Genomic DNA, 23165 nt, shown 5'->3' on the forward strand with positions numbered 1-23165 from the left:
TATTTATGAACTAAAGGTTTGTTTCATGAGTACTAAGAACTCCACTTAAAATTCAGTATTTGTTCAGTTACACCTGTTGGTACTGGAGAAACTGCTGTTTGAACAATGTCTGGCTACTTGTCTTTAATGGTGGTCATTGTGTGCAACCAGAGAACTAATTCTTTTAAAAAGTTGAGATCTCATCTTTGTAAACTTGCTCAGCCATGTGAAAGCACTAATATGCCAGGATTTTTTTTTTCTTGTAAACGTCTTGTAAGAGAACTTTTGACTTGGTTATTCTTCTAAAACCACATAGAACAATACTTTCTTTTCAGTGGGTTCTTTTTTGTCTGTCTTTAAGCTCTTTAGTGCAATCAAAATTTTTTCCTAATTCTGAAGACAAAAACCCTGAGGATCCTCTGTCTGAAGTAAAAGATCCTTTACCTGAAAAGCTTAGAAATTCTGTGGTGAGTAAGCTTTTTAAATTTTTTTTTTAAATTCATTCTAAGCATTTACTTTTTGTTGGTTTGTATAGCATCAATCTGGATCTTACTTAGCTCACAACACTTGTTAATTACCATGGTGTTGATTAGAATAGATATATCAGAGTTTTTTGTTTAAATCTGCGTATGAACCAATGTACTACACTAAGAGTATAATGCTTATATTGCAATTTGAGTTATATAAAAGGAGGCATGCGAGAGAATTGGAATTCTAGTGAATTCAGTGAAGTATCATTGAGGATTTCTTTCTAGCTCATATTGATAATAATAAGTGATACTTGCTTTTGTGCAGAAGTTAGTGGGAAAGAGTTAATGGTGGCAAAACTATATTAACTCAGTATTTCTAGTAATTGTGAACAATAGCTTTGTGGGTGCTGTTCCAGAAGCAGAAAATAAATGGTGGGAAGTGGCGTGGGTTTTTTTGTGGTTGGTTTGTTTTGGTGCTTTGTTCTGGGTTTTTTTTGCTGTGGTTTTTTTAAAGAACAAATGTAACCTGTTCCGTTTACTTTAGTACATACTTCAATTCTTTAGTACAAATTCACTCTAAATATTTATGAAAGTAGTAATATTTAAACATTATTGGTTTTCATACAGTGGAGCAGTAAGTAAGACTTAAGAAGCTTAGTATGTTTAACTTGTACAAAAGAAGGTTGAACATTCATTTAACCTTGTGTAGGGCTTGGCTGTAGGGGAATAACTGTATGGATGGGTTTCTCCTAGTACAGCAGGCAAAAGTGTGACAAGGTACAGTGTGTGGAAACTGCAAGTAAATATTTAGAGCAGAGAAACTGCAGTTCTTTTAATGCTTAACAGGAGAGAAATGACCATAGGAGCTGCAAGCTCCTCTTTAGTTCTCAGTGTTGTTAGTCACCAAGGGGGCAGGGGAGCTGAGGATTATGATATAATCTTTCTTTCAGTATTTTCTTAATTGGGACTTACTGATTTAAAAAAAAAAAGTTGTATCCCAAGAAGTTAAGACCTTGCAGCAATAATTGCTGTGTGTAATTATTTGGCCGATTTTGGAGTAGTTAATCCTTTAATGATTTTCTGGGCTGAAAATATTAATACTATATTTACAGAGTGGGAACAGGTCTAAACTTGGGAGACTTGAGTTGTAGTGGCCCTAAGTACATATTGCCCCCTTGTGACTGAGTCTGGTGTTACTTGTTTTGTTGGTTTGTTTGTTTGTCATCAACAGCTTGTCTTCATTTTTTAGGCGTAATGGAAAATTCAAACTCATTCCTCAGGGTTGTTCCAAAGCTGTTCTTTACCCTTTTGCAAAGGAGAGGGGAAAAAAAGGTTGAAGGGCCTAGTTGTTCTTCCTGGTTGTTAGCTCTGTCTAGGCAGCTGTCTTCCAGAGCTCTTAATTGCCCGATAGTCTAAGCATTTGTTAAATCATAAATGGGAAATTTGGTTAGCCATTCCAGCTCTTTTCAGTGCTGTAGGGGGCTGCTTATACACTCTCACAGTCCAGAATGAGAGAGAGAATATATTGGGTATACTAATTTTTCCTGCCCCACTTTGAGTATGCATCTTTCCACTTAACTCATTTGAACTAGTGCTCTTAGCCATAAGATTTATGTTGTGAAATTTCTGATAACTTCAATGCCAGTAATTAACACTGGCATGATTTGAAAATCTTTAATCAGTGTTACTGCTGATGGGCATTAACAATCTGAAGAGGACAACTGAAGCTGGCATTTTCTAAGATTATTTTATTTTGACTCCCCAGAGTGAACGACTGCAGTCTGACCTGATTGTGTGTATAGTCATTGGTGTACTCTATTTTGCAATTCACGTCAGTACAGTATTTACAGTTTTACAGGTAAGGTGTTCCATCACGTTTGCCATGTGTCTTCTATATACAAATACTCTAATGTGATATAGTGCTTATCCTGGTATTGCACCAAGTCTCCTGACTAGTTTTAGGTGGTCTTTAAATATGTAGTGTGGCAAGTACATGACATGAAGATCTTCACGTTCCAGTTTTATGTGTCCAAAAGCTCCTTTTCCCCTGCTCCTTCCTAGTTTCTTCTTACATTCTGGATTTTTATTTTAGTTTCTTAACACAAAATGCCTGCTTTTCCTTCATCTATCTCAGCTAAATAGTGTCAGGATCATTTTGGAGTAAGGAAAAATGAAACTTAAAAAAAAAATGTTTAAAAGCTTTGATTCTTAAAGACTGGGGGGCTGAACCTTGACTAAGCAATTGCATGCTAGTATGGCTGTTTGTAGACTATAGTATGGGGAGTACCCCTTTACTGGAATTGTTACTTACAGGACTTCAAAGAGCCTTTGAGTTTCAAGTTTTTTACTTGTCAATGTATCTACTATTACTGTTTTGGATACTTTTAATGTGCATATGTATGACTCCTACTAGATCACGATGACATGGGACCAGATCCTATGCTTTAATTTGTTTAAGCAAAGGCATTTGCCTAGAGAGTTGCAGTTATTGAATTTCTTCTTTTGGTATTCCTGTAATGGAACCATTGGTTAGCTTATGAACAGCTGTATATAAGGCAAATGAAAGTTTCTTGCATGTATTTCAGAAGGATTTTACCCTTCCACTGCTGCCTACAGTTAAAGGAAATAAATTTTAAAAGCATATTTGTTTAGGTAGCTTCTGGTTTTCAGGTGAAGTGTCCTACTTAAGCAGGTGTACTAGTTATTTCTAAGGAAAATATCTCTTCTATTGTATGGCTGGACTTCAGCAGCCCTCTGGAATGTTGATTTGTCCCATGTTTGAGAAACTTGACTTTATGTTCTTCACCAGTTGCATAGTTCAATAGGCTTAGGCTTCACAGAATTTCTGAACCAAGAGTTTATAACAAGGTAATGCAATCCTAATTTTGCTATGACATATCTAGAAATTTAGAGAAAATTTTAGTGTATTTGAAAGCATTACTGTGAAATCCAGTCTTTGTACTATGTTAATATAGTAGTATTTTGTGACTTCTGTGAAAGGGTTTTGGTCTTGGTGGGAGGCTTCTTACCTACTTCTCAAGAGAATATAAGATTAATGATTTTTTTCATTATGCTTATATCTCCTTTTATCCAGCAGATGTAAATATAAATTGGGTTCAGCCTTCAGAGGATAATAGCTTTATCATTTATAAAGTGCAGACAGGTCAGAAGCAATGGACTATAAAGGCAGATTGGTGTAGTATTTTTACTTTAAAATACTTCTCAACTTAGTGAAAATTTGTTTGAAACAGATGGTTTGTTCTCTCACAGGGATTTCTTGTTTGATCTTAAAGTTGTTAGTATAGCTTATAATGAAGAAATACATTCCCAACTTATTACTACAGTAGGACCTGCCTAGATGCTGGAAAAGGTATTACATCATTAGTGTACGATTTTGTTTATATAGACACAAACCTTAATTTCTTCAATTCTTCTTTTTAGCCTATTTTAAGTTATGTTCTCTATGCATTGGTGGGTACGGTAGGCTTTGTGACCCATTATGTTCTGCCTCAACTCCGAAAGCAACTTCCTTGGCATTGCTTTTCTCACCCGCTGCTGAAAACCAAGGAATACTATCAGTTTGAAGTCCGAAGTAAGTATCATTCAAGACACTTTTTTGAACTTGCTGTAGTTGCTGACCAACTTGTGTTACCTGTTGATACACTTAATCTCTTTTTTGTTATTCTCACCACTGGAGTATTTAATGACATCTAATCTAGAAGTGTCTTAGTTTCTCAGTTCCTCATGCTTTGATTCTGTGACATTTTATGTATCTCTTAACTGATGATGGTAATAATATTACCTGTGCTAACATTAGCTCAGAGCAGTTCCATTAAAGCACAGTCTTCAAAATCTTAAGTTGCAAAGTTTGTGCTAATGATTGCCTTAATAGTTTTGTATAAATGTAGAATATGTTTCACTAGGTATTTCTTCAAGATAGTAAGTTTTCAAATGTTTTAGAGGGTTAGGTATGATAAATGCTGTCAGATTTCATCTTGGCGTGGATTTGATTTTTAATGGTATTGTTGACATGTTTAACAAAGTAGTACAAGTGGCCTACTAATGGAAAAACATGCTAAGGGACCAGTCTTGCTAGTTGACCTGTGTAGACACACACTTGCACCTTGTGTTAAAGTCTGTGTTTCCATGAAATCTTTCCCTGGAGGCTGCAGAAGATATGAAGTTAGTTATACTGCTAAGTTTTCCACTATGGATAAATCTTGTGGTAGGTTGTGGCGTCTCCACTGTTGGAATGTTTTTATTGTTAACAGCAGACTTAAGAAATTTCTATCAAAAATGGCTTAGAAACAACTGAAGCTATTTTGTTTTTTCTCTTCAGTTAGTTGTAAGACAGTAATGAAAAGAAAGTGAGCATCCTGCTGCTTTCAGGAGCAGAAAATTATCAGAATTGTTTTGCAAACTTCCTACCTTTGTAGCAGTTATGCAGTGTGGTCTTTTCACTGATGTCTAAATTGTGGGCTTTTTTCTTTTTTCAGTGATTTGGTGTAAAGTTGGGTAAATAGCAATTGTAACATGATGCCAAACTCTCTTTGGAGGAAGAAGTGAAAAGTGCAATTTTATGCTCTAGACTTCTAATCTGCAATACTAGAGAAGCTATAGTTGGTGCCCTTTTCCTGATACCCAACTTCAGCATTTCCGTATGTAGTAGTGTTTTCAGGAAAGATGAAGGTCATATCCAGTAATGTTAAATACAAGTTTGTAGCATCTCCCAGTTTGGTCCCTGTAACTTAGAGAGAATTCATGCTGTGTCAATGACTAATTGTCCTTATGGCTTCCATTGTAGAAATGGAACTCAGTTTTGCTGGGGCTCATCTAGGCATGTGCAGTCATTCATAGCAATGAAGAGGGGTGGGCCTTTTTCTAGCCTTTTTCAAGTATACCTTTAACCCTTCACATATGCAGCAACACTTAACATAACTTTTGACATAGTCTCTTCCAGCCTGTATTTGCACTGCCTTGTATAATAAGTTTTATCATTATCTTCATTTGCATTGATTTGAAACATAGCAATCCTGTTACATGGCTTTGCAATTACTGTGGAAGTTTAAAAGAAGTTCTTACGTCTCAGACATTCGTGTTGGCAGGTTACGTATGCTCTTCTGTATTGTAGAGTTGTAAACCAGGAATCTTTTGTTTCAAATACGGTTGGAATATGCATCCTTTTGCATGAGATAAAGTACATAATGTCAAACAGCTTCATCAGTATCAATGTTGAAATTGTTGAAGAGGTGGCAAGTGGGTTTGTTTCCTGCAGTGTGCAGCCAGCAAGTAGTTTGCAAACTGTTATAATGTATTACATTTTGTATAGATGTGTAACAGTGCAAAAACTCTACTGGGGGTATCGACAGTAGCTTAGAAGGAGCTTCTTTTTATTTTGGTTAGATAAAACTATGAAAGTTCAGTATGAGAATACAGTTAGAGTTCTGTTAGCTGAGTTTGATTTGATAGTGCAGTCTGATTTCTTCTTTTTAATATATCTTGACAGATGCTGCACATGTTATGTGGTTTGAGAAACTTCACATTTGGCTCCTTTTTGTAGAGAAGAATGTTATCTATCCACTGATAGTCCTCAATGAGCTTAGTAGCAGTGCTAAGAATATTGCTAGTCCAAAGAAACTGGATACTGAGTAAGTAGAAAAGCCTATCAAGTAATCTGAGTATGTCTGCTGTGGTGGGAAATTAATAGTGAGTTCTGGCCTCAATGGGAAGACAGTTAATGCTGTTGCCTTAAAACTAAGGCAAGGAACGACGTTCGTTATTTGAAAGCTCTTATAGAACCAAGTCACCTTGCTGATTTAAACTGAATGGAGTATTACAGTGTTAAACTAAGAACCCACACAAACATAAATCATTTAATTCATAGCATATACTACAAAGATTGTAGGTTGCAGAATTACCTAGTAGTGTGATACCAGAATTTCCTTGTTGATCCTCAGAGTCTATAATATGATTATCTGGACTGCAAGTTCAAGATAGTGATAATATGTTCTGGTATTTTGTCACGTGAAAGTTTGAGACTTGTGTAATGTACCCTGAGTTGGTGTGCCAGCTTGCAGCCCCTCTACAGCTTCCTGGACTCAAGGAATTCCCTAGGCCTTCCAGCCCCTAAGTATAATCTGTATCCAGATGGAATTGCACACTGCCTCTTAAACTGAGCCTTAGTTATAATCCCTTGAGCAGTGTATCTGGCTGTCTCAGTGAATGAGAGTTCATTAATAGGCCCTGCATTTTTTGCCTCCGAGAACAGCGACCAGGTGGCTTTTTTGGGTTTGAAGTTCTATTGGTTTAGAACAGAAGTGTTGTAGAGAAAATAAATCTTGAAACAAAATGGAATATGTACTGGGGGTTGGGGTGTTGGATTTTGGGGGTTTGGTTTTTAAATTTAATCATCCCAGGATCTAGTAAGTTCTTGCTTTGGGTTCATTAATCTTGTCACTAAAAGATGTTTGGGAGGAGTATAGCCATTACATTACTTTAACATTATTTTTATAACCCTTTGATCTGTCAGTTACTAAGAGAAAAAACCATCACTAAGTTGTGGTTGCCCCAATACAAGCTAGAGCAGTATAGTCATGCAGGAACTAATGATAATGCAGTGTTCATTAACATCCTCTTGCTGATTAATCTAGAGCACTCCTAGCATTTTCGCATCTCAACATTCATAACCTAAATTAAAGACCAGGTTTCTGTTCAGAGTACAATGATATTTCACCTCTTTTTTTCTTTTAATTAGTGAGACTCTTACAAATAATGCTAATCCTTGAATATTCATTGGCTTGAGAATACTGATAGAAAGATTTGGATAGTAAATTTAAATAAATAAAAATAATCTGAAGTTGTCTTTAAAAAACCCAAACAAACCCCTCCGCCCCCCCAAAAAACTCAAAAAGCAACCCCAAATCTAAACCTTGAGTTTGAAGAGATTGACATTGCATGACAGCAATAATTTATGTGGTCTTTAAATCCCTTTCGGACACCAGATAAGTAACTGTTTTGTGTGAATTTCTTATACAGGTTGGGTGCTTTAATGATCACAATAGCTGGCTTGAAGTTACTGCGTTCATCATTCAGTAGCCCAACGTGCCAGTATGTCACTGTTATTTTCACAGTGCTCTTCTTTACTTTTGATTACAAAAGTTTTACTGAGACCATGCTGCTAGATCTCTTCTTCATGTCCATACTCTTCAGCAAGGTAACTTTAACTCTCTATTTCTAGGTGTTTCAGGTCATCTGAAACAGAAAACAGATAGTCTTAACTGATAGGTAATCTTCCAGATCATCAGTCCTATTGATACTGTAATTAATGTGCTATAAGACAGCTAAGACTTCTCTTTCCCAAAGCACTTCTGTTTGCTTCAGGAAGCATATATAACTTTCTAAACATCTCATGAGTTTCTGTTAGTAGAACAATGAAGTGCATATTATGTTACTTGCTTCATTATTACATCCTTTTTGTAAGTCTCAAGGCTTCTGGTAGACCAGTAAGAACTGTAGGGTGACCAGTAAATTCCTCAGGATATTTGTGTACTGCAAAGCATGTTGATTCTCGGCCAAATCACTAAATCTTTCTTCTCTCTTTTTTTTTCTTTTTTTTCCTGTAGCTTTGGGAACTCTTTTATAAATTGAGATTTGTATATACCTACATTGCTCCCTGGCAGATCACATGGGGATCTGCCTTCCATGCTTTTGCCCAGCCCTTTGCTGTGCCACGTATCCTTTGAAAATGCAGACTTTTTTCTCAAGTCATGTATTTATAACTTCTCAATGTTGCATTATAATGGATTATGTATTATGGGCTAAATCTACTGAATGAACAGGTTTGTTTAGTGAGCGTTTATGAAAAACTGTGCACACTTTCTGCCTTGCCACAATGCTATGAATACACAGTACCAGGTAGAGTAGTAATAGAATTCTTACATAAAAGAAAGAGCAGGAGATGCTTCATTCTGAAAATGACACAGCTTTTATTATGACAGTTATTCCCTTTTTGAAGAGTCACTAACTGTGGTTTTAGTTCTTGAGTTTTGCATTTTAAGCTTCTGTAGACTGATTTGAATGGAGTGTTGAGTTAGTACTCTGTGTAGAATTTTGAGAAAGAGTGACTACCATGTCTAGTGCCAAATTTTCACCTATTTCTGTTTTTTTAAAAAACAGAAATCCCCTTACTGCTGGAGGTACTGTAAAGATACTTTACTGCATAAAAATTCTTAAAGATCTTGTTTTGCTCCTAATTGGCATTGCTGTCTGTTTCAGGTGCTATCACAGAAGCTTGAAAAAAAAGTAGTTGTTGCTTCGCTTTCCTTAATTCTGTTATCCTACAGATTCTGCCATGTTGTTTGTCCAAGCAGCTGTGTCAGCTTTCTTCTCTACTCCACTGAATCCTTTTCTGGGAAGTGCAATATTCATCACTTCATATGCCAGGCCTGTCAAATTCTGGGAAAGAGATTACAAGTAGGTGAAAAAAGACCTTTAAAGTTTGTGTCATTTGTTTTTAATAATGTAACTATGGCTAAATGTGTTGGTTTGGTTTTTTGTTGTTTTTTTTCCTCCAAGTACTGCTATTCCCCCCCTGCTGCCCCCCCCCCCCCCAAAAAAAACCAAAACCAAAAAAACCCCAGTTTATAGCACTGAAAGTCTTCAGTGAACTTGTTTCTGAAATACTGTAGTTTCTGGTTTTTAAACTAGCAACAGTTGCAGTAGCTTCTACCTAGAGGTATGCCATCCTGGTAATTTTTTTCAACATAAAAATTATAGTATTGTAAAGTGCAATTTTAATCAGAAAGTGAATTTTATGTACAAAACCTTTTTGTTACAAAAAGGTTTTGGGGGCAGTTCATAACTGTATTTGACCCATGTTCATTATAGCTCATTTCACAGCTAAAACAGGCTAACCTCAATATAAAAATCTTTAAAGTAAATCTTTTTTGATCAAGGTGGGATCAGTAGTACAAGATTCTTCATGTTAGATTATACCTCTCTGTGTTTTATTTCTCTTAAGTCCAGTGTTGTTGCTGGAGTATCATACCAGTGAAATGTTAGATAAACAGCATATAGGGCAAGCAGATAGTTCTGGTATTTATGGAGAATCAAATTTTAATTTCACTGCTCTATTGCTGTTTTCCCTTCTAACACTACAACAGTTTAAATACAACATTCCAAATCTTATGTTAAAGAGTTAAAGTTGTAACCTCAGGCAATGAAATAATAACTTTCTGAAAACTGCACTTTCAGTGAAGTCTACCAGAATGTTAGTTGTGCTGAGTTAATTGTTTAAGTTTGTCACATCTAAAGCTTTATGATATCTGTCTAAGAAAATATATATGCTTATCTCTAAAGCTAAAGATTTTTCTATGGCTATCTACTGTGGACAATCTTTATTAGGTATTGGATCATAGTGCTATTATAGGCAGAAAATACTTTTACGTGGGAAGAGCAGCAAATTCGCATATAAAATTATTTTAAAATAACTTTTTGAAACTATTTCAGTGGGAATATTTTTTAACAATTTTTATTCTGTTAGTAGTTTCTTCCCTTAGATTTTTCTTACTTAACACAAAATTTATTACTGTATGCTTTATTATTTTCAGCACAAAGCGTGTGGATCATTCAAATACAAGACTAGCTTCGCAGCTTGATCGAAATCCAGGTAGCTTTCCTAGTCTGATTTTGGTGGGGTCTTTTTCTGGGGGGGAAGTGTTCTGGTTTTGTTTGGGTTTTTCTTTGGTGGAGTTGTTTGGGGGTGGGGTTGTTTGTTTTGGGGGAGTGGGGTTTTTTTGGTAGGGTTTTTTTAGGGTTGGGTTTTTTTGGTAGTGGTGTTTTTTTCAAATGGCAATGTTTCTTTATAAGATTTTTTTTTATAAGGTTCATGATCAGTTTGCCCTCCAATCTTCTCCAACCCTGCCCAACATTTCTGTTATATCTACTGTTATTTTTTCCTCCATCATCTCTCTTGCTTTATTCTTTACTCTTCTATAAGTTTTTCTTGTTTTCCCCCTTACCTTTACGTGTGCCTGCTTTATTTATAATTGTAGTATGCATTAAGCTGTTTTGCTTTTTATTCTTTAGTATTAAGTATTTTATTTTTCTTAAGTAATTAAAAATTAAAAAAAGCTAAAAGCTATTTGAGGGTGTCTCAATGTCATGGTGGTGAGACCAGTACAACATCATTACTGAGATACTTCTGTGCTTATTTGCTTTTGTGCCTTATGTGGAATAGATTGATGGGAGATGCATGAGTGGAACTGAAGGAATAAGTTGGAAAATAGAGGAGTGACTAAGAAGGGAAAAAACTTGGTGAAAAATACTAAATGTCACTTAGCATTTGTTTGGAGTAGTTGTCCCTTAAAAAAAGAGGGGGTGGGGTGAGAGAATGACCTTAAAACAATGTTGCTGTTAAGAAAACTGTAGGATTCAATGTGAAGTGATACTTGACATTCAAGCTTGGTGTTTTTCTTCAGATTCACATAATGCAAATCCAATCTTCCTGCAGGTTCAGATGATAACAACCTGAATTCAATCTTCTATGAACATTTAACGCGTTCCCTTCAGCACAGCTTATGTGGAGACTTGTTGTTGGGTCGGTGGGGAAACTATAGTACTGGGGACTGCTTCATCCTAGCCTCTGACTACCTCAATGCACTAGTACACCTTATAGAGATAGGAAATGGCTTGGTCACCTTCCAGCTGAGGGGGCTTGAATTCAGAGGTGAGTTTGTTACACTTCTTTAATTGTCTGTACTAAAAAGTGGACTTCTGCTTTGGAAACTTAAGTTATTTTCAGTTCTATCTTGTAAATTAATTGCTTTGAAAATGGGCTGCAGGGCCTCGTTATGCCCCTGTGACTGGTGGGGAAAACTAGCTTGCTCTAGCAGAGTTGATGCTAAGTATCTTTCCATTTTAGTGCAACATGGCTACCATAATTGATTCTTAGAGACGACTAACTAAAATGTGACTTTAGAGTGATAAATTTAGCTGTCCAAATCTTTAGTGTTCACTGGCAGATAGTTCACTTAGTGTTACAGAAACATAATTAGAGACAAGTTGGATTCTAAACACTTTTAAACACAAGTCAATATTAAAGCAATCGTATAAAGTGTTCAACTCTTCCTTCTTTTCTGTATTTTCTCCTAAGGAACTTATTGCCAGCAACGAGAAGTAGAGGCCATCACTGAAGGTGTAGAGGAAGATGAGGGGTTTTGTTGCTGTGAACCAGGCCACCTTCCTCACATGCTTTCCTTTAATGCTGCCTTTGGGCAGCGTTGGCTAGCTTGGGAAGTGCTTGTGACAAAGTATGTTCTGGAGGGTTATAGCATCACTGACAACAGTGCGGCTTCCATGCTTCAAGTCTTTGATCTCCGGAAAATTCTCACCACTTACTATGTGAAGGTATGGTTCAGATCAGTAGGACCCTTGGGGGGAGATAGGCTGGATTGCATCTAGGAACTGCTTAATGTCTTGATCCTCATATGAAAGACATTAGAAGTTCATAGATTGTGATACAAATTATAGATGTATGAACACCTTCATCAAAGGAGGATAGAGTTTGCTGTAATGATGATTACTTAAGAGAGGACATTTTCTAGCTGAAGCTGGAGTAGAAACTTGAAAGCTGTTACCCAAATGTGATAGCTGTGTTGTAAATGAAAAGTTAAATAGTGTATTTCTCTTGGAGAAAGCCAAGCTGCTTTGGTCTTTAAAAGAAGTCCAAACCCATCTTTGTCTTAAAAAAAAAAAAAAAAAAAAAAAGCCCTACCCTGCAGTTGTAAGAGGACTCCAGGCCTCAGATCCTTTCAGATAATCAGTTTACTAATTGAGGTCTTTCATAAGCTACCCTCTTTCAGAGCTGAAAATTTTCAGGTTGAAATATTTCCAAGATACTTATTCACTTACACACAAGTTGTGTTTCTCCCCTGCCTCTCCCCGCAAATGCAAGGGTGTTAAACTGTCTTTTTTTTATTTAGTGTTTGAATTCTTTAGAAATTCAATATCTAAGCCACCATGTTAACTAGATTAAAAGTCCTATGTAATTGTCTTTCTGCAAAATTACAGTGGGAGTCCTGTCCCATCTTTTTTTCCTTTCCTTATTCCTTCAGTGCAAGCTTCAGAAATCTCGACAGTCTTTGAAAAATATGCCTGTATACAAACCTGTATTATGTTTTCTGTGCAAATTTGTTGCATCTGAGCTAAATAAATGCTACTGTGTATCAGTTTTGTTTATTACCAGAAAAATAATGCAAATGAGTTGAAACAATTGATATTGCTGACTTCTTTTTTTTTTTTATTGCAATACTGACTCGTATTTTTAATTACGACTGTTTCAGGGAATCATCTATTATGTCACAACATCCCCCAAGCTAGAGGAATGGTTAGCTAATGAGACAATGCAGGAAGGACTGCGGTTGTGCACAGACCGCAATTATGTTGATGTAGACCCAACATTTAACCCCAATATTGATGAGGATTATGACCACCGTCTAGCAGGGATCTCAAGAGAGAGTTTCTGTATGATCTATTTGAACTGGATAGAATATTGCTGCTCTCGAAGAGAAAAGGTAAGTATGAACATGTGAGGAAAGCCATTCACTATTCTAAGATCTCATTTTTTCCCCTGTTCGTTTGACTTTACAGGCTGGTTTAATATTGATTTTTTTTAAATTAAGATTTATAATTGAAATATTAATTTATAGTTTACTGATTTTGATATTCTGCTCTTGAGATGTGAATTTAAATAAATTCTGTAAGTAGTGTATGATTTAACCTGTTCATTAATGAGTTTTCATTGACCAGCTCAAATCCATCTGCTGAATCTTAGTCAGGCATTTATCTACATACAAAAGGGTATGCTTGTAGAATTGATGTTTTGTGCTTAGATGTCAGTGGTTACAAATCAACCCTAACCTAAACAAAAAAATCCCAAAGCAAAACAAAAACCCCCAAAACCCAAATACCTGTTGCTAGCTTACAAGACTGACTACTACTTTCTTAGTGGTCATGCTATACTGTTCCTTTGGACCACTGGAATTGTTGGCTTGTGGAAATGATCATCCCATATTCAACCCTTTTCCTCTCCAAATCCTTCCACCTTTTAAACAGAAACATTAGTATGCTTGCAGAGGAATGCCTTGACTTCTTACTGTTTACAAAAAACTGCAGTGGTCCAGTCAAAGTAGTGTTGCCTTTGAGAATAAGCAGAAATTGATTGAGATTAGAAAGACAGGAATATGAATTTATGTGTTTAATGAAGAATCTAAGACTTCAGAGTTCAATTTTACTTTGGTGGTAAAAGTTTAACTAGAAGCCCCTTTTAATGGGTGTAAGAATTAGTGTTCTGCAGTCACATGACAAGCAGCTGAAGAAAATTGTTTCCCTCCAAGTCACTATCTTGTGAAATATTTTGTGTAAGTATTGAAAGTCAGGTCTAATCACTTAAATGAATGATACTATTATCTAGGGCATTATATATCCTCTACAGCTACTACTGGCTTTGAGCTGAGGACAAGTTTCCCCTGAATAAAGCTGTAGTGCAGGGAAGTTTTCTGTTAACTCATAGTTATATACTCCTAACCGGTAAGTGAGAATCCACCTTATTCACTAAAAATATTTTTGTCTTAACCCATTATTTCATTAATCAACAGTTTGCATACAAGATACACAGTATCTGAGGAATGTTGCATGCATCTATTCAGCTTAGTTTGTCTTATTTCAAATATAGTATAGCCTTTACAAGTATTCTACATACTTGCAGAACTTAAAAAAAAACCAAACCAAAAAAAACCAAACCAAAAACCAAACCTGTTGAAAGTCTGAGCAAGAGTACTGTTGTGGTGGGTACATGTGCATGCTTGAGTGTGTGTACCTTTATGTGTTTGGGTCTTTTTACTTCTTGCAGAACAGTTTCTGTGGTGATTTCTTTACTCTGTTCACCTGACTATTCTTTTTTTTTCTTTTGTTACTACAAGCCGCTGGATTCAAGTAAGGACTCACCCCTGGTGACATTGTGTTATGGACTCTGTGTTCTGGGGCGGAGAGCATTGGGAACAGCTTCACATCATATGTCTAGGTAATAAAATACTGTTGTTGTAAGCTTTCCATCCTCAAAATCCCTCTGGGTTCCTAGGTTAGGTCTTAGATGAGTACCTCTTCATAAAAAACCCCAGATATTTAATGTGATCTTTCCTTAAACTGGACAGATATGCTATGTAACTTGTCTTTGTTATAACAGCCAGTGAAACGTAATCAAAGAACAGAAAGTGAGGGAGAACTTGATTTTGAGCATTTTGTTTTATTGAACTAATGCAAGGTGAAAATTCTGGTGTGGGTAAGGACCAGTTACAACTGATGAAAAAAACAAGAACTGGTTGAGTTCTAAATGTAAGCTCCATTTCCTGCTCCAAGTATGTGCCCTGTATGGAAATAGGGGGGAGAAGACAACTTCTTAAAGTGAATAACACACATGTCTTGATGGAAGTTAGATCAGACCATTATAAGTTTCACGGTTTAGCTGGCTCTGTGGCAAGCAGTTTTCTTTTGTACAAATCTCCAGCTCAACTCTGTCATCATATAGCATCCTCTTTCTTGCAGACTGACAGCCCCAACTTACTTGGGAAGACCAATGTAAAATACAGTTGTATGTTTCAGGAAATCACGAAATGATGGTTTAAAAAGAAAATAAATAGAAGCATAATCGAACGTGGAAGCTATTGGTCAGCTGGGTGCTGACTGTAAAACCTGTGCTACTTCACTTTCAGGGAAATTGTTGACTAATTATTCTAAGTACCAGCCAATTGCCCCCTGAAAGTCTTGCAGATATGCACTCCCAAGAGTGATCAGAGCATATTTGATTTTTCACTCTTAATTTAGCTTAGTAAAAGGAAACAATGCCTTTAAACACAATGAAGTTGTCAAGATTTTTATTCTGTACTAAAGTGTGCACAATGGAAGCTACATAGCTTCCTTCAACTGGTCCATTGTGGTGTTATATTCCCTGGAAAGCTTTCTCTTTAAAAATCTTCAGAATAAAGTCAGGCATTCCTCACAGTGTTCCTGTTTACTTTAGTCGATGCAAAAAATCTCTGGCATGTATGGTTTACTCATTGCCTGTTGAGTGCACATAGACATCTAGTGTCCAGGCTTTGCTTACACACACATCCCTACTCGTATGTTCTCTTCTCCCTGTCCTGTCCTGTAAATAACCTTTATAGAGAAGACTTGTGTGCCTTTCTGTACAGCTCAGTATTTTCTGCTCTTGTCAGTAATGATAATTGTGAATAAGTTTGTATTTCTGTTAATATTTGGGCTGTTTCTTCATTAATTTTTTTTTCCCCTCAACAGTAATCTGGAATCCTTCTTGTATGGCCTGCATGCCCTATTTAAGGGTGACTTCCGTATATCTTCAATTAGAGATGAATGGATCTTCGCTGACATGGAATTGCTGAGGAAAGTAGTGGTTCCTGGAATACGGATGTCACTTAAGCTACATCAGGTGAGAGATTATACAGGAAGATGTGTCCAGTTCTTTTAAAAATAAGCATCTGGGAGAGAGAAAAAAGAGGAAGAGAATAAAAGGGCATGTGGTAGAGGTGGACAACTAAAAATGGGGGAGTATCATGTGTTGTGCTTTGTTTTGTTATAGCTCATGTGGAAGGTGATATAGAGGAAAAGGGAATGCAATTTATGCATAGAGCTTGAAAATTACATCAAGTGTAGATCAGAGAATATGTCAAGCCCTGTTTCATATCCAGCTAGACATAATTCCCTTATGAACAGCCTCTCTGATATCTTCCTTCCTCCTTCCCCTCCCCACAAACATGAGATTGGCTTAAAAGGTTATCATGCCATTCAAAGCTGCACAACCCTCTCCTCCAATGGGAGCTGGTTTTCTTGTTCTTTTTTCTTTGAAGCGTTGTAATAACACTTTGGCGTTACTCATTGATCCTGTCAGTAAGGTTTCAGGTGAGAATGAGAAGGTTGCCTTTCACTAAGATGAAGTTGGGGTTGGTCTTTATAATGAAGTGAGGGTAAAGACGAACAATCTCAAATTCTGTCCAGTGCATGTCTCATCTAAGCTCAGCAAGTACAAGAAAGCATGTACCGAGTGATAAACATTCTGTGAGCGGGGGGAAGTGTTGGTACTCTAGATGAGATTGCTTCAGAGTCTAGAAGTCCCCCAAAGCTAGCAGTGATTGAATTAACTCCTTCATGTATCACAAAGTCCCTTAGTTTAGCAGAATGCATATGTTAGGAGTACATCTAGCAAAGTAGAATAATTACAAAATTGTTGTTGAAACCAGCAGAAGTACCACTTCAACAATTCTGAAGTGCTCTCAGTATATTTGGGTTACTGTGCAGAAAGGGCTTGAGTCAGAGAATGAAAAGTGAGGAAAAATACAAATATCTCTAATAATGAAAAATGTTTTTTCTGAACATTATTGTATTAATCTTTAAAGGGTAATTTTATTCACTTGCAGTGCAATAGCATATCAAGTCTTCAGCTGGTGTTGGAAATTTAATTATTAACCACTATCCTTTTTTAATCAGAAAATAATGTGACCTAATACTGACTTGAACTTGCAAATTTTGTGTTTCTATTTGACTGGTGGTGAATTATGTTGTGTGATAGTATCTGATGCTGAAATAGTCTGTCATCAAGTATTTATGTGAACTTCTTAATAGAAAATACAGATAAACCTTATTGGTTTTCTTCCTGTTGCTATTTTCATATAATACAGCCTCGTGAATAATCAGTGGTTTACCTTAAGTGTGTTTTACAGTTGGAGACTTGTGAATAAGCTAAGAAGCTAAAACTAAAATGCTTCTGTAAACAATATAAATAAATATAAATCTAGTATAAAATTCAACTAGAAACTTACTGGAATCAGTAATAGGCAGGTCCTTCCAGTCATTTTGGTTTTAAGTTAGAAGCAAACACAAGCAAACAAAACTAATCTGTTGGAAGAGAGATCATCTTTAACAGTGTTCTTTAATAGGTATCTGATATTTTGATGTCTAACTTCACGTAAAGTACTGAGCCTTTCAAGAGTTAGAGGTGTGAAATGTTTGATTTTCTTTGTCTGTAGTTACATCTAAAATGTTGATCATATGTTACTTAACATGTGTTCTTGGAAACAGGATCACTTCACTTCTCCAGATGAATATGATGATCCTTCTGTCCTTTATGAAGCCATAACAACCCATGAAGAAAATCTAGTTATAGCACATGAAGGGGACCCTGCTTGGCGGAGTGCAGTTCTTTCCAATTCTCCCTCCCTCCTTGCTCTGCGTCATGTGATGGATGATGGCACCAATGAATATAAAATCATTATGCTAAATAAGCGGTATCTCAGTTTTAGGGTCATTAAGGTAAGCTTTGTGCACGGTCTGCAATGTGACAGTACGTTGTGGTATATTTTTATAACCATACCGAACTCCTGGCTCAACTCAATTTCTGTTGTTATTGATCTGTCATTGCTAGGGCTGCTGCTTCTCATATAGTGGAAGTATTTAATGAGAAAATCAGTTCCTGACTTAAAATATCTTATCTCATCCCATTCTTAGATTTGCTTTATTCTCACTGTTGCAGCCTGTGTCCGTAAGTTCAGCCTTTTAAATAAGTGAATATGAATGCTTGCAGTTCTGCAATGCAGTATTACATACGCTTGTGAAGGCCTTAGTGCAGCAAAGCAGTCATCACACACTCTCACTGTTTCACTTTGACACAGCCTTTCTACTTGGCTTTTGCAGGTGAATAAGGAGTGTGTGCGTGGCCTGTGGGCAGGACAACAGCAGGAGCTTGTGTTCCTGCGTAATCGTAATCCAGAGAGAGGAAGCATCCAAAATGCAAAACAAGCTCTGAGGAACATGATCAACTCCTCTTGTGACCAGCCAATTGGATACCCAATCTACGTCTCACCTTTGACTACTTCCTACTCAGATAGTCATGAACAGCTTAAGGAGATTCTCGGGGGAGCTATCAGCTTAGGAAACATCAGAAACTTCATAGTGTCTACGTGGCACAGGTGAGCTGAGGAAATGAGTTCTCATTAGTGCGTGTTCATACTCTCATATTCCATTAACTAGTCTCGTACATGCCCAACACAGCATAATTTTTAATATTCAGTCACATAAAAATAAATAAGCCTTGACTTTCATTTCAGGCACATCTGTAGCATATGGCAACTGCTTTGGTACAGGATTAATCATCAAGGCATATAAGTAACTATGTAAATGAGTGCCCAGAAAAAACAAGACAAAGTCTAGGTGCAAGAACTACAACTTCAGTTCTAATGTCAGGTCTAAGAATGAGACAATGCAATTTCTGTATTATTTTTTTCAGTATTGTAACTTTTGCAGTCTATAATACCATCTTTACAGAATCAGGACTATTTGGTGGGGTTCCTGTCTTGCAAATATTTAGCATGCAAGTGCCAATATTAATGTTGTTAGGGTATGCTCATGCGTAGCAACACAAGCTGTAGTTGTTGTTCAGAACTTCATGAGTGCTTATAAATACCCTGTATGTCAGACCCAGAACAAGTAACTGGAGGGATAATATAATCCCCTCTCCACATGACCCTTTGGTAACCCAGTACAAACTCTTGCTGTGCTGTGTTTTATAGCCATGAGAACTTTTACTGCACTTCTGGCCCCTTACGACTGTGGCTCCAAGAGCAACAGTGGCAGCTGTGTGTGGCATTCAGAAATGTGTGTCCCAGTTCTTACCAGTTCCAGGAACTGGTGCTGTAGTTGAAAGTCCTGTAGCTGTTCTGATGGTCATACTTACACTTAGACATCTACAGCACATCAAAACAGAACATGCTGTTTCACTCCAGAATATGTCACACTTACTACAGTCTGTGGTGTTTTTCTTCTGTCACCATCTGCTTGTCTGACACATGGATAGAATAGCAGGTGAAAGTATGGCACAGAAAAGTATTTGGATCCAAGTTGTGTATGATTTGGGATTCTGGATCCCAGGGGCAAATAAAATTGGAAAGGAATGCTCAGTGTATTTGAGTGTGATAAAGAAAAATAATAAAATGTAGAAATTGAAGGGAGGAGGAATGTGCTGTGTTTTTTGTGTCTGTCTGAAGTTTATTAATGCAAACAATGTGGTTTGTGGTAGCCTGTATGGTTATATACACTGGAAAATGTTCAATAACCTATTGTCTGAATGCTCAAAATTCACATGAGGATTTGTGATAACTACAATATGTGCTTCAAACAACTGTGTACATTACTGAAGGTAACAAGAAATCCAATACATTAAAAAATAACACCCAACAACAAAAGTAAACAAACAAAAAACCCAACAAAGATTCTTTTCCTGCTCATCTGAATAGACAAAGATTTTGTGGTATCAGAATACATGACTGGTGTGTGAAGGAGCATAAACTGTACTAAACTGTTACAAAATAACCAGTATGTTCTACCAGCATTTTATATTTAGAATTTTATCACTTTATTGTACTGTAGAGGTGGCTTGATTTTTTCAAAAGCTATTTTATATGAGCATTTGGCTTATCATAAATAACTGTTACCTGAATAGCTGTCATGAAGAAAATTGCAATCCCTTAGAAAGCAGTATTTATATTTGCAAAGCATGTTCTGAGAAAATAAAGTCAAGTTTTATCAGATTTTTAGGGAATGCTGTGGATTGTGCTGAGTAAAGCCTTTCACTTGTCATTATAAGGCATTTCTTAAAATCCTGATGATTACAAGGCCTGACTTAAAGTGTCAATTGCATTATGTTTTCAGACTAAGGAAAGGCTGTGGAGCTGGCTGCAATAGTGGTGGAAATATTGAAGATTCAGATGCTGGAGGTGGAGCTTCATGCACAAGTAACAATGCAACTATCAATGAGTCGCAGAGCAGCATGTCGCAAGGAGGAGGGAGTGCAACTACAGGGCAGGGACCTGGAGCAGTACAGCACCCTCCTGTTGCAGCTCATCCCATAACTCTTCCTGCAGCTCATCCACCAACTCATCCCTCCACTCTGGGTAAAATTAAAATAACACAAAGCAACAATTTTATACAAGTACAATCCTATAGACAGAACTGGCCTTCCAGTTCTTTGGATCAGGCCTAAGTTAAAAAGCAAACAAAAGTGACTTGATTTTGTGGTGTTAACACCTGCTGGATTCATATCAAGCTACAGTACCATTTTATGTAATACAAAGTTCCCAAACAGAAATTTGAGCAATAGGAGTATAGTTGTGCTGGCAAAATAGATTAAATAACTTTTGATAACACGTCTCTACAGATTGGATCTTTTTGCTTCTGTTGTATAGTCTGCAAATGCTAAACTTGTCATTTTTTGTGAATGTCTTTATGTTTCTTATTTATACAGCGGAATGGATTCTCTATTTCCATAGTATTTTAGCTGAATCCTATCTAGGAGTCCATAGTGAACTGTAGTTAGGGAGGTGATAAATAGTAAAGCTGAGAAAAAGCTTTCCAAACACTGCCTTTACTCACAAAGAATATAAAAGTCTGTGTAGTTGAATGAACTTTTTTTTTACATGATGTAATTAGATCTATCAGCTGTGGAGAGGTATTTACAAGTACTTAGTATAGGAAAAGCAATGACACAAATGCTCATAAACTGCAATTCCTGTTTTTCACTTTAAGGGTATTAAATTTTTCTGAACTTGTTTAAAAACAGCTTTTGCTCTAACAAATTTTCTGACTAATCTTTGAACATCCAGTCAAGCATATTAAGAAAGAATATTTAGTTTTTTGAAACACGGACATCTCTACCTGCCTTAATGCCTTAAGCATGGGAAACTTAAATCTTAATATTAAGAAACAAATTGTTAATGTGGGAAGAGCAAGGCTGAAGCATTTCCAAGCTTACTTGTCTTGCAGGGATTGTGAATTGAACAGAATATAAAATTCTGAGATAAGATGAATGGAATGTATTCAAATGCTCTGCTATATGAAATGCAACAGAGGTCTTCTGCAATACAGCTGTTTCAGATGTTGTTAGACCCATCAGTTTTGTATCTAAGTGCTAAAACATATGTGTGTTGGCAATCTAATGTGGGTGGGAGGCTTTATCAAACTCTCCTGATTCTGTATCTTTTGCTTTTAGGCACCAGTCACAGCTCTCACTCTGTGCAGTCGAGCCTTGTCAGACATTCCCCTGCCCGTGCCTCGGTAGCTAGCCATTCATCTTATTGCTACGGCAGTCGTCATTCATCTCTTCGCACATCCACAACAGGCTTTGTGCCTTGTCGGCGCTCTTCCACCAGTCAGATATCCCTTCGTAACCTCCCATCATCCATCCAGTCCCGCCTGTCTATGGTGAACCAAATGGAACCTACTGGCCAGACTGGGGTCAGCGCACAGCATGGACTGCCTTCTTCTAGCAGCTCCAGCCAAAGCATCCCAGCCTGTAAACAGCATGCCCTTGTGGGCTTTCTAGGGACAGAAGGAGGGAGTAATGCAACTGAAACTCAGTCAGGTGGTAATGCAAGCCCTGCAAATCAAATGCAAGCCAAAAAGGATGACGTTATTTACAGAATCCAGGTGAATAGTCCAGAAGAACAAGTTAACCTATGCTTCCACATGCTTTTGTTAGTGTTACCTTGTATGTTGTTGAAATCACTACTTTTGAATACACACAGTCTGGAATGTCTCAGTGTACAACTATTGTGCAGTTACATTTGGAGAACTAATGTGAAGAAAAGGTTTTCTGGACAGCCAGCCTTCCTACATGCTTAGACATCCCAGTTTACATTACTTACATGTTTTGCTGTAGTGCAGTTTTGAGAACGTCAGCTGAACTCAGTTCTTCTTCATACTTAGTTTGCCTTTATTCATTACAACATGTAAAGCTAAACAGCTCCATTTGCAGGGCAGAAAGCAACTAGCTTTTTTCTTTTAAATCAAGTAGATTTTCCACAAAAGTAAGTGTAAAAGTACTCATTTTCACTTTCATATGTATTTATTCATTTTCATATGTATTCTTCGGATATTGCCACAAGCCTGGGTTTACTGAGCAGCAAGCAGTACACCATTGACTAAGTTAATCATGGCAGCCTTACTGATTTTGTGAAAATGCAGAAATTTGTATTCTTGCTCTTCTAGCTTTTATTAGCCCCACATATATGTTTTTGGTAGTGTATTAGTGGGAAACATCAAGAAGTGTGTTTAATAGGATAGATCATAACAAACATGATTTTGTTGCTGAAATCACCTCATTTTAGAGTAATACTTTGTAAACTGCATCATAGTGGGCAAAGTTAAACTAATTTGCAGGTCTGTACTTAGTAGCTTTAGTTTGCAGGCAAGGGCCCTTTCATGAAACTGCTTAATTCCTCCATGAGGAGGATACAGGCAAAGTTGACATGTGCCCTTGGATGGTGGACATAATGCAGTTCTCTCTGTCCCAAAGCAGTTTGCAGGAGTTTTCTCCTGCTGCCCCTGTGGAAAGGCCAGTTTACTTCAAAACATGCAGTGGGTCTCAAATAACCATGCTGGTAGATAAATAGTTCTTCAATCTAACAGTAAATTCTCCAAGACCATGTTTGACCATGTTTCTTAAAATATTCTGTAAGAAGTGATGAGCCAGTTTTAACAGCTCATCATCACTTAACTCTTCCCTGCTACTGGACCATGTGCTGCCAATGCTTGTGTTGTGCCAGCTCCTCAGACCCTGCCATGAGCTAGTGTAACTGAAAGAAGGGGTAGGAAAGG

At 37.0% G+C, this 23165-nt stretch overlaps 1 protein-coding gene across 11 annotated transcripts in view; it reads left to right on the forward strand.

The window, feature by feature from the left end:
- The window catches only part of PCNX1 (pecanex 1), a 95199-nt gene that overhangs the window by 61169 nt on the left and 10865 nt on the right, over positions 1 to 23165 (forward strand). For all 11 annotated transcript variants that reach the window (XR_012650775.1, XM_075030539.1, XM_075030542.1 and 8 more), the window contains 17 exons: positions 341 to 446; positions 2215 to 2307; positions 3891 to 4041; positions 5956 to 6097; positions 7485 to 7662; positions 8072 to 8180; positions 8792 to 8921; positions 10058 to 10116; positions 10960 to 11175; positions 11602 to 11855; positions 12791 to 13021; positions 14429 to 14529; positions 15801 to 15951; positions 17598 to 17828; positions 18210 to 18484; positions 20223 to 20464; positions 21559 to 21995. Coding sequence is in view for 10 of the 11 variants with exons in the window: in XM_075030539.1 (XP_074886640.1) it covers positions 341 to 446; positions 2215 to 2307; positions 3891 to 4041; positions 5956 to 6097; positions 7485 to 7662; positions 8072 to 8180; positions 8792 to 8921; positions 10058 to 10116; positions 10960 to 11175; positions 11602 to 11855; positions 12791 to 13021; positions 14429 to 14529; positions 15801 to 15951; positions 17598 to 17828; positions 18210 to 18484; positions 20223 to 20464; positions 21559 to 21995 (3106 nt within the window). In the remaining variant the exon portion in view is untranslated. The remainder of the gene's footprint in view (positions 1 to 340; positions 447 to 2214; positions 2308 to 3890; positions 4042 to 5955; positions 6098 to 7484; positions 7663 to 8071; positions 8181 to 8791; positions 8922 to 10057; positions 10117 to 10959; positions 11176 to 11601; positions 11856 to 12790; positions 13022 to 14428; positions 14530 to 15800; positions 15952 to 17597; positions 17829 to 18209; positions 18485 to 20222; positions 20465 to 21558; positions 21996 to 23165) is intronic.

The sequence above is a fragment of the Buteo buteo genome, chromosome 6, assembly GCF_964188355.1.
Source record: "Buteo buteo chromosome 6, bButBut1.hap1.1, whole genome shotgun sequence".
NCBI classification, from domain to species: Eukaryota; Metazoa; Chordata; class Aves; order Accipitriformes; family Accipitridae; genus Buteo; species Buteo buteo.